At 35.7% G+C, this 12445-nt stretch overlaps 1 protein-coding gene across 1 annotated transcript; it reads left to right on the top strand.

The window, feature by feature from the left end:
* Positions 1-2166: 2166 nt before the first annotated feature.
* On the top strand, positions 2167-6435 carry LOC122300661 (KIN14B-interacting protein At4g14310). The gene is made up of 3 exons (XM_043111472.1): positions 2167-3952; positions 4612-5225; positions 5712-6435. The coding sequence occupies exons 1-3, from the start codon at positions 2276-2278 to the stop codon at positions 6247-6249; spliced, it is 2829 nt and encodes a 942-aa protein (XP_042967406.1). The 5' UTR covers positions 2167-2275; the 3' UTR covers positions 6250-6435.
* The last annotated feature ends 6010 nt before the right edge of the window (positions 6436-12445 follow it).

Below are 12445 nucleotides of genomic sequence, written 5' to 3'. Positions count from 1 at the left end.
AGAGGGTGATGGATTACCGCAGGCTGCACGAGGAATGGTTAGACTTGAAAAATTGGCTTTCAATCTTTACAGTTTTAAAGTGTACTTTTTGTAGTGTGGTTTGTTTAGTTATTCTTTTTTTATTTTTTATTTATTTTCTTTATTTTTTTATCCTTTTCTTTGGGTTTTTGCTTTGGGTGGTTTGTGAGTTTGGTCTGGGTTTTTCTTTTTTGGTATTTATTTTTAGATACATGGGTTGCATTTTATTGTTTTATGTGTTAATCACATATACCATGTCTGTTACCATGGTATTCTTTCGTCATAAATGGAAATTTTTTAATAAAATTGGGAGGGGGTCACTTTTAGACATATGACCCCGTCTCTTCTTAAAAAAATAAAAAAAGTTAAGAACTCACCAATCATATTTTGGCACGAAGTTGCGAGTTTTTTTTTTTTGGTTAATTTTAAGGGTAATAATATGCTATAGTTGCAAACGAAGGTTATGTTTAGGTTCAGAGTTGATCTTAATTCATCTCATATAATCATTAGAATTTTTTTAAATTTATATATAAAATATAATAAACAATTCAACTTTTTTAAATTTCAAACAATGATAATATTAAAAAATAATATTCTAACAACATTTTATTTAATTTTAAACTTTTATTTTGACTTATCTCATCTTAACTCACTATCCAAACGGTACCTTGATTAATAAACTTATTCTTAGATAAATAAAACTACAAAGCACTATTTCTATAAAAGAAAAATTTTATTCTCAAACTGGTAGGTAGAATATACATAGTAAAATATTTGTATGGTATAATTTAATTTGAAAGATAACTTTTAAAATGGAAAAGTCTTCTTGCAGGTCAAAAGCGGACCAAATCACACACCAATGCTAATGTGGACTAAATGAAATGGTGTGTTTTATATAATGGAAGTTGATGCGGAAGTTGGGTTTAAAATGAGGATAAAACGGTGTGTGGGAGACGAGACCGTCGAGCGTTCCTTCCACTCCAGTCGCCATAGATTCACCACAGCCGTCGAGCGCATGCCATCCAATGCAGACGACATGATTCTTAAAGCACTTCCAGTATCTCGGCCTCCCCTTCTACTGTTGTGCAAGGGCTAATTCAGGAATGCCAACTACATTTCACTAAATTATTTTTTCAAAATAATGTATAATTGTATAATAGGACAAAACAAGAAGAAAGTAGAATCATCACAATCGCCAACAAAGACTATAATCTTAAAACCCCAAAGAAAGAAAGAAGAAGTTGAAGAGAGAAGATAAGAGGAGGTGAGAGAATCTGGCCATGAATTTGACCTGGAAGTAAATTTCAACCAAGATTTAAAAAAAAAAAAAGAGAGAGAGAGAGAGAGAGTAAACAATCAGATAAATGGATTTGGGGGAGTTGGTCGGAACTGTGAAATTTAGAAAAGCTGGACTCGCCTAGAGGGCATAAGGGAATTTATGAAGTAAAAGATAAACGGTGAAAATGAGCAGCAAAGTGGAGACAAAGACGTCAAGTCTCTCTTTTCTAATTTTCATCTTTTTGCTTTGTTTGTTTGATTTTTTTTAAATTAAAATCCATTTAGTTACGATATTTTGAATAGTTATGAATAAAATATTATTATAATATAATTTTTTAATATTAATTTTGTATTGAAATTTAAAAAAGTTAAATCGTTTATTATATTTTATATGAGAATTTGAAAAAATTATAATAATAATATGGGATGAGATTTTTTATTTTGGTTAACCAAGTGGGTCCTAAAAAGAAGTAAACATCTATACGTAATCTTCGTATGCAGTTTGGTACGCTAATCGCTTGTATCTAGCCATTCTGTTTTAAAATTTGAATATTAAAAATCAAATTTTACAATTTAAATAATGTAAATGACATGTTTTATATACAAGCATAAGAATAAAATAACTCTTTCTAAAAATTAAAAAAAAATGTAATTTAAAATTGAATATAGCATAAAGAATGTATGAACAAATTTCACCACATATAATTATAGTTTTTTAAGTATGAATTCATTGCTTTGCGTAACGAAAAATAAAATAATAAATAAAATATTTTTTTAAGGAAAAAGAGCACAACCCTCCAAAAACGTTCAAACTCAAAATAAAATAGATCTCCCGCCCAAACAGTCCCAATCTTCCTCCTCTTTTAACATCGTATCACAGTTGAAACAGCTTCATTTTCATCGTATCTTCTTCCTCTCCTAAACTCTCTCATCCCGTTTAACTTATCTAATTTATTTCAAATCTCCCCCACCCCCTCCAATGTCCGTTTCATCGGCTTGCCGTCTGAAAGACCGTGGCGCCGCCGCCGTCAAGCCTTCTAAACCGCTAACCCCAATCTCCATCTCCAGCAAGAACGCCATCAGTATTTTGCACAAATCTTCATCTACCGGTAAGGAGAATCCCAGGCCCGCTTCTCGGCCTCGTGCCGCTTCCCAGAGGCCCGTGATCCGGCCAGTGCCGCGCGTCGACAAGGCCGCCGCCGCTTCGATCGTTCCCAGTAAAGACAGAGATACACGTGTCCGGTCTTCCACGTCGGCCCAGAGAGGTAGGGCCCCTAGTCCTGAGTTTATTAGGGTTTTCTCCGATCGGAGGGTCTCCGTGGGTGTGAGTTGTGGTAAGGGCGTAGAGAGTGCGAAGCGGAAGGAGTTTAAGTGTTCGAGTGTGAAAGGGAGTGAGGGGAATGCGAACGGGCATAGAGTTCTCAGGGATCGTAACGAGATTTCTAAAATTGGAGTCAATTTGAACAAAAAGGGGGCGGCTTGTGAGGAATCGGAAACGAAAAGCGAGAGGACTGATAAGAGTTTGAAAAAAATTGGGGCTTTGGACAACTGTATTGTTAAAGTTAATCGAAGCTCAACTTTGATACGATCGAGTGAGGCCAGTTTCAATTTCGATGAAAATTTTAGAGATGAGTTTGGGGTCGATGCTGATTTGAAGTCGAAAGAGGTAGTTGTCAAGTTTGGAAATGGTGTTGATGAATGCGCGGATGAGGTTGGTGAGAAGTCTTTGGTTAACGAAATGGTTTTAGAGATTCCTAAAGAGGAGTTAAGAGAAGAACGGGTAGGCAGTCGGTTTGGTAACAAGTATCCAAGCAAGCTACATGAGAAGCTTGCTTTTTTGGAAGGCAAGGTGAAGAGAATTGCATCAGACATTAAGAAGACAAAGGAGATGCTGGATATGAATAATCCGGATGCATCAAAAGTGATACTTTCGGATATTCAGAACAAGATTTCCGGGATTCAGAAGGCAATGGATAATGTTGGAGGTAAATCTGATGGTAAAATCGGATTGTCAAAAGGAATTGGTGACGATGAGAGTGAGATAGCTGATAAGGGAAAGAGTAAGGAACCACATAATGCTAAAACCTCTGTCAAAGGATTGAGTAGCGAGGAACTGGAAGCAAGGCTCTTTCCTCATCATAAGTTGCTAAAAAATCGGATCCCTCTGAAAGCGACATCAGAAAGCTCTCAAAGTCATGAACCCCTTGTTGTAGGCCCGAATTGTGAGTCAAAAGTGGATGGGAAGTCGTTTAGCTCTATTGATGAGAACTCTATAGCAATTCAGTTCTTAGCTTCCCTGAATGAGGAGCAAAATGAAGTCACCGGAAGGGTTGGGCAGGCTGATCTGGAATGCTGTGAAGTTCAAGAAATGGATGGTGCTACATCTACGGTAGCACAAGATTCTTCAAATATGTTCAATGTAAAGCGTGATGTTGAGCTAATTCTCACAACCGACGAGATACTTGATGAGTTTGATGATCAAGAGAATAGGCAGGGTGTGGTACTTGGTGAGGGGACAGATGATACTTGCATTTATCAGGTGAATGAAATTGGTCGTAAGACCTCAACAGGAGGATGGTTTGTCTCTGAGGGGGAGGCGGTTCTTCTTGCCCACGATGATGGTTCTTGCTCCTTTTATGATATTACTAATTCCGAGGTTGGGAAATCTATTTTCTTATCTGATTGGAGTATACTAATATTTGGTTTGCCGATTTCTTTTTCCTTTGAAATCATGCTGTCCATTTCCAGTTGAAAAATGGGTATACAAGTAGTTTGGATCAATTCTACATGCAGTATGTAAATGTCAAACTTCCAATTGATTTTCTTGTTTGGAATATTGGTTTCTATAATTTATATTTATAGAAATATCCATTTTTTCTTTAAAAGGTCTAACAGGAGGAGTATGGTAACTCTTTATAAAGCTCATGATGAATTTGTTCTTAAGTCACGTGGGACTCCTCAATATACCCCTTCAAGTGTGGGCCGGTATTTCCGGTACCATCATCGTGGGTAGGTCACAGGAGCCCATCATCGGTCATAGGTTAGCCTGCTTTGATACCATATAGAAATACCCGTTTCTCTCCTTAAAAAACTTAATAGAAGGAGTAGGGTAACTCCTTATAAAGTCTAAGATGAGTTTGTTCTTAAACCATGTGGGGACTCACTATAGTTGACAAAACCTGAAGCATGCATTTTTGAACGGACTATGTTACATGTTTTAATAGTGATACAGAGAGATTGTTGCATGCATGGATATAAACAAAGAGCCAGATATTCAAGATAGATTTTGTCAACTGATGATCCACTATTGTTCAGGAGAAGGCCGAGTACAAACCACGCCCTGGAGTCTCACCTGATATATGGAGGGATTGTTGGATAATTCGCGCCCCTGGTGCAGATGGTTGCTCGGGAAGATATGTCGTGGCTGCATCTGCTGGGAATGCTATGGATTCAGGTTTCTGTTCTTGGGATTTCTATACCAAAGATGTGCGAGCTTTTCAAATTGAGAGTGGGACAACCACTTCAAGAACAGTACTTGGCCCCGTACCCAGTAATATTGTGCATAGAAGAACTGCTCTTTCTAATATTCTGGCCCCGGAAAATCGACAATGGTGGTATAAACCCTGTGGACCTCTTATCATTTCAACTGCCAGCTGTCAGAAGGGTGTGAGAGTTTTTGACATCCGTGATGGGGAGCAAGTTTTGAAATGGGAGGTGGGGAAGCCTGTGTTAACAATGGATTGTTCAAGCCCATTACAATGGAGAAACAGAGGAAAAGTAGTTATAGCTGAAGTAGAAACAATTTCTGTGTGGGATGTGAACTCTCTGAGTCCTCAAGCACTATTATCCGTGTCTTCTTCTGGTCGAAAAATTTCTACTCTTCATGTGAACAATACTGATGCTGAATTAGGTGGTGGGGTTCGTCAAAGGTGAGTGTCATCCCTTTCCTTTTGCGCGCTTTATTCACTGTCCCTTGTTCTATTCCATATTTTCTGGTTCAGACATTTTTCTGTCTCGCCAGTTGCTCGGTCAATTTAATTTCTCAATGTGGACTGTATGTTGTTGTTGGTTTTTTTCCCCAGATCAGCTTGTTATTAAATATATATTTCTTGAACTTATCTAAATTCAAGAATCTTCTGCTTCTGAATATTGCTTGTTTCTCCGGGAAAAATGATGCAAAATGTGTTGACAGGAAGCGTCTAGCAGCACATGAATACATGAACGTCATAAGTCTCTTATAGTAGCAATTGTGTGCAAAGTCCTTTTACTAAATTTGTAGCAATTTGAGGAAGTGCTAGTCATGTTTGCCTTATAACTCAAAAGAGATGAGTCAATCTAGAATTATAGCGCTTTCTCAGGTCATAATATTTTTTGCTTTTACCCAGTTCTAACGTAATTAAAGCATCGTAATGCAGAGTAAGTTCGTCGGAAGCAGAAGGGAATGATGGTGTTTTCTGCACCCCAGATTCTATAAATATTTTGGATTTCCGCCACCCATCTGGTGTAGGACTTAAGATCCCGAAACTGGGTGTCAGTGCAGAGTCAGTTTTCTCTCGTGGAGATTCTATCTTTCTTGGCTGTTCTGTTGTAAGATCAGGTGGGAAAAAGCAACTTTCTTCCCAGGTGCAACAGTTCTCTTTGCGGAAACAAAGGCTATTTAGCACTTACGCTTTGCCAGAATCCAATGCACACTCCCATTACACATCAATAACACAAGTATGGGGGAATTCAAACCTTGTAATGGGTGTTTGCGGATTGGGGCTATTTGTGTTCGATGGACTGAGGGACGATTCATTGCTGTCTTTCCCCACTGATTCTGGAAACGCTCAGAAATCGAGGGAAGTCATTGGTCCAGATGACATGTATTCCCCTTCCTTCGATTACTTGTCATCTCGTGCCCTCCTTATATCAAGAGATCGCCCAGCTGTGTGGAGGCACTTACCGGAGGTATGATGCTTTGCTTGATACCTGTGAGCATGTTTTGTCAAGGAAAAGAATGTACTGTTATTTGTGTCTAGTTACGTGTCCTGTCATGCAAGATGCTAGGCGGGCGGCTAGCCCCATTTCGTTGAAAATGATAACATTTGGCCCCTCGTTATTAATACTCTTTTGAAATTATTCATATATTTTTATAATTCCTAAAATGTTTTTGTTTCATTTCCCTCTTTCCTTTTTTCACTCACTGTCTGTTTCCAGAAAATTCTCTCACCCAAAAATGACCACATTTCTTACTTGATTATGAGCATTAATTAGTGGTTCGTTGGTGCCTGCATGATGTAGACTTGGATAGTGGGATGACCCCATTTATAGCTGGTGATCATATACCCACTGCTGTTATTGTATTTCGAGGGAAACTTGATGGATGAATATTTCAACAGTCCTTGAAATAAAAAGTTTTTATTACAATTGACTTTCATCAAAGCTCATAAATACTGTATAGTTTTCATTTCTTGCACAAAATCAATTTATTATTATTATTATTATTATTATTATTATTGTGAAGTACAAGATGCTGTGTGATCGTGGCAATCTCATGAAATTATTTGAAATAAGGTGTTTGAGCTCTATGTGTCTGGTCTTCCAACAGTGACAATATTCTTAAAGAACTCTTTATGTGTTTCCAACATTTTGTTGTGTTATTGTATTTGTTCAACATCTTTATTAGCGAGGTCAGCCGAAGATTAAGAACAACAATCAAATTTGGAACATTTATTAGATGGGTTGAAATTAAAAATTCAATTAAGTGTAAACATCCAAAATATTGAACAAAGTTGATGAGATGTAAATAAATAGACACTAACAAATAAATGTAGACAATCAAACTATCAAATTAAAGAGATAAACTGTTCGTAATGACTAGGGTGGCCACTGCTCAAAAGTGACTAGTAGTCACTTTTGTTTTCTTCTTCTTTTTCTTTAATGTTTTTGTAATAGATTTAAATATTTTTAAAAATAAAAAAATATATTAATATATTTAAAATTATTTTCTTAATTATTAAGTTTTAAAAATAAATAAATCAGTATTGTTATATAGATTAATATATAATTTTATTTATACGTAATAAAACTCATTTAATAATTTAAAAAGACGCTCCTATGTTCTTCAGTATCAACAGTGTCAACATTTTTTATTTTTATTTTTACAGCATTTTTTGGGTATTTAGGGAAAAAAAAACATAAATACTAAAAAAACAAATATCTCGATAGCTTTGAATTGCCGGTGAAATTAATGTACGTGTATGTATATCATTTTCCAACTTGAAAAGCCGCTACTAAATAGTAAAAAGACGTCACCCTTTCCCATTTTCAACGAGATGGGACTAGATGGTCCCCCTTCGCAAGGGAATAATTAAGTCACGATGTAGTTTCCTTAGGTATCTTGACGCATCCCCGATGGATGCATGTGTCCATATTAATTAAGGGAAAGTGCTTAGGCCACCGCTGGTGGCTTCCACTGGCGTCACTGTTGACCTAATTTTTTTAATAATTAATATAAAAGTTGTTTAATATTATTTTTTTATATTTTTTTAAATATTTAAAAGTATTAAAAATGATTTTAAAAAAACCAAAAAAAAAAAAAATTTCTTAAACCTAACGGTGGTCCCAACAGAGGAGTCACCAACGGTAGCTCTAGCATAACCCTTAATTGAGATATTACATATATATATATATACACACAGAGACAATCCAGAGTATTGAATCTAATAAATTAATATGAGATAGAAAACGTACATATTTTAGTACTTTATTATACTCTGACAAAGCAACGAAAAAAAAAAATATCACACGAACTGTTATAAAACTATCGAAAAGGAAAGAGAGAGATAGATTTGTTATAAAACTTTCTAAAAGGATAGAGAGAGAGAGAGCTCAGAGAAGTTATGAAACTTATGAATTTCTTAAAGAAGTCAACGATATATATAGGCGTCCAAAGAGAATTATGCTAGCTTATTATGCTACACTATGCTGGCACTATGCACTATGCATATGTCGGCCAACTCACTATGCTAGTTACTATGCAGTACTATGCTGGCACTATACACTGTGCATATGTCGACCATTCACTGTGCCAGTTACTATATAGTACTATGCTGGCACTATGCACTGTACATATGTCGACCATTCACTATGCCAGTTACTATGCAATACTATGCTGACACTATGCATTGACGACTAGATAAATGTGGTCATACAATTCAAGATAGTTTATAACACTTCCCCTTTGGATGACTATATTTAAAGAATATGCCTCGTTAAAACCTTGCCAAGGAAAAACCCTGTAGGAAAAAACCAATAGCGAAGGAAAAAGAGTACAGTATTCATGTGTATCACCGAGTGCTTTAGGATTGCCTCATTAAAACCTTGCAAAGGAAAACCCAGTGGGATAAAACCTTAGCGAAGGAAAAAGAGTACAATCAGCACAAGTCTTCAAGACATTACTTCCCCTGAAAAGTGCATGATAACAGGTTTTCAAACCTCCGCATTCCAATGTTCTGCATAATCTTCTTAAATGTTACAGTTGGTAATGCTTTAGTGAATAAATCTGCCAGATTTTTACTTGACCGTACCTTCTTGATATCAATTCAACTTTCTTCTCATGAATTGCAATGATCTTCTTGTGTGTATCTGAAAGATAACTCACATCTGTACATCCAACTAACTGTGGACTTGATCCATGTTGATAAAATAATCACAACTGGATCTTTATGCCCATCACTACTCTTCTGGAATTCTTGTAAATAACACAATTAGTGGAGAATTCATCAACATTAAACCGCTAACCTCATTTTTTAATAAAAACGGTGGCCAGCCTTTTAAGATCAGACAAGCACCGCGGATTTTCAACTCCTCTGTAGGTGTCAGGCGTGGTGTCAGGTGTGTTGTCAGGCACCGCAGTTGTTAGGCGTGCTGTCAGGCGGCGCAGAGCTATGAAGCTATATTTCGTCTCTTTTCTCTTGCTTCACGAGAGATGCTGTATCATAATTTTCTCTATAAAAGAGATATTCAGCTCATCTTCATTCGCATCTCATCTTCTTCAATTTTCTGTAATCATACTGCATTTTTACTCTGCAATCTCTTTCTGCATTCTTATCCTACAATGACTCAGCGACCTTCTCATGGCCAATATATGAGGTACTCTGCACCTCGTTCATTAGCTGTAACTGCTTCTACCACAGGTGTTATAATGCAATATAATGATCTGACTCATAGGTCAGATAATGAAGCTATCTATGAGCTTGTGAGTCTCGGTACCCGATACTCATCATCCATTGTCGCATTTTCTCAGCGACTGCAATCCAGAACTTGTGGAGTTGACAATCTCCACGAGAATATTGCTATACTTCAGCGACTTCTTCTGGAGTCCAACATGAAGATAGAATCAATAAAGCAAGAGAATAGGAATTTAAAATCCTTGCTTAAATCTTATTTTCGATTGCCCACACCTTTAGATAGGGATGCCATGCAGATTCTTGAAGAACAAGAGCGTTTAAAGAATGAGGCAAAGTGCTTCAAATTTCTGTAATTCTTGCTTCAAGATAATAAAATAATATTTCACAAATATTCATATTTATATTTCTATCTTTTGGTAGATGTTCTGTGTGCTCCCTTTTATTTCTTCTTTAAAAATACACACTTCATATCAAACCCATAATATGAATCTGAAATACTAATTGTATTAAAAGATGGTATTTCATGACTAATAACATCATCCATCTTCCCCTTGAAGCCGCAAGGGTTTCAGATTTAGATTTCAAATATGTGCAGTTTTTATGAGCTCTTCTGGAGCCTCAATGACATTTAAATCATATATATAAACTGCAATAATAACTTGTTTTCATTTGCGTTTGGATTGCTTTAGATCATATAAGGATCTTTGAAACTTGATAGAATACATATTTCCAAATGTATTCATATTAGAAGCTTCAGACATTTTCTATCCTTCAGGGATTTTCATATATATATCATGATCCAATGATCCATATAAATTTGCAGTTAATCATGCATATACAAACTCTCGGTAACTTTCAAGCTAATAAAAATCTCAATATGATTTCAACCACTTTAAAATCATATCAATATTGTTTCTTCGAGAAACTAACTTGTGATTTCTATATCACATTTTCATATTAAAAGTTTCAGACTTTTTATCTCATATATATAAATATCCACTGATATTTAACAAAAATCACCTCTTTAGGTGTTTGGACTTCAAGTCCATATTTATCACATTTTACTTAGTGATATCAATTCTGCAGGAATTGAGAAACTGACTCGTGATTTATATATCACATTTTTATTTCCTTTCCATAAATACCCACTGACATTCAACAAGCATCACATTTTTAGGTGTTTGGACTTCAAGTCCCGATACATCATATTTTACTAGTGAATCAATTCTGCAGGAATTGTTTCTTTCAAATTTGGCCAATATTTTACGTCGTATTTTTCGACGATTCTTGATTCACTTTCATCATTACTTCTGGTAATGTAAATTGCCATCTCATATGGAAATACATTGTCGACAACAATTTTATTTCTATCCATAATTTCTCCATTATTCATGAAATGTAACGAGATCTCGTTATTTTCAGGTACCTGTCACTCTTCAAGGGAAGACATTTTCATGAAAAACCTCTTCAGGAGGTACTCTTCAAGAGTTTATATAGGAGAATTTTATACAGATAATTTGGATGGACTTTATTACTTGTTTTGTGGGTATGGCCTCTCCAGGAGCACCAAATTATTTGTGCATTTCTCTTTTGAGATACTCTATCTTTTGTATCGATAAGTCTCACATGCCTTTATACATATCTTTAGACTGCTGAATTATTTTATAATAAGATAAATGTAATACATTAATTAAAAATGAACACTTTCATGATCAACTCTACTACTAGAATCCTCAAAGAAATCAGAAACATCAAGACTTGTAATATCTTCTCCATCTATAGAATCTAAAGCATATGATGGTTCAGTAAAATTTGTTTCAAATTTCTTTGTTTTTTTCTTTTATAGAAGATTGATATAAGTCAACCAAGTGCTTATCTGTACGACAGATACGAGCCCAATGTCCAGTCATACCACATCTATGGCATCCATCTTCATCTTTCTTTAAAAATTTGTTTTGGGGACCTTTGCCCTTCTCTGAGTTGAACCACTTCTGGTGGTACGGTGTATATCTATTATTGTCCCTTTTAGTGTGGTCACTTTTAGGACCTCCACTTCCATAGTTTTTCCTACCACATCCACGCCCTCGTTTTCTTTGAAAAGATGCACCATTCGCTTCTGAGAATGATGTAAATCTAGTAGAACCAGTAGGACGTGACTGGTGATTTCTTAACAAAAGCTCATTATTTTGCTCAGCTAATAGAAGACAAGATATAAGTTCAGAATATTTTTTGAACTTTCGCTCTCGATACTGCTGCTGCAGGAGCACATTCGAGGCATGAAAAGTAGTATATGTCTTCTCTAACAAGTCATCATCAGTAACTTTTTCACCACATAATTTCAATAGCGAGCTAATTTTAAAGAGTGCAGAGTTATACTCACTAACACTCTTGAAGTCTTGCAACCTCAGGTGCATCCAATCATGACGAGCTTTTGAGAGGATTACAGTTTTCTAGTGTTCATATCTCTCTCTTAAATCATTCCACAAAATAAGTGGATCTTTCATCGTTAGATACTCAGTTTTTAATTCTTCATGAAGATGGTGCCGAATGAAAATCATTGCCTTAGCACGGTCCTGCAGGGACCCTTGATTTCCTTATTTAATTGTATCTCACAGGTTCATTGCATCCAGATGGATCTCAGCATCAAGGATCCAAGATAAATATTTTTTCCCAGAAATGTCAAGAGCAACGAATTCCAATTTTGTAAGATTTGACATTTTTTACATATATAAATCAGGAATATAAAAATATATTGAAAAACTTACTTGAAGTTGAGGACTACTAGTTTCAAAATCGTCAGAACTTTCGTGCTGATAACGTGTTATAAAACTATCGAAAAGGAAAGAGAGAGATAGATTTGTTATAAAACTTTCTAAAAGGAGAGAGAGAGAGAGAGAGATCAGAGAAGTTATGAAACTTATGAATTTCTTAAAGAATTCAACGATATATATAGGCGTATAAAGGGAACTATGCTAGCT

The sequence above is a fragment of the Carya illinoinensis genome, chromosome 2, assembly GCF_018687715.1.
Source record: "Carya illinoinensis cultivar Pawnee chromosome 2, C.illinoinensisPawnee_v1, whole genome shotgun sequence".
In the NCBI taxonomy this organism is placed as follows: Eukaryota; Viridiplantae; Streptophyta; class Magnoliopsida; order Fagales; family Juglandaceae; genus Carya; species Carya illinoinensis.
Note: the sequence above shows the minus strand (reverse complement) of the source record. Positions and strands in the feature narration are given on the sequence as shown.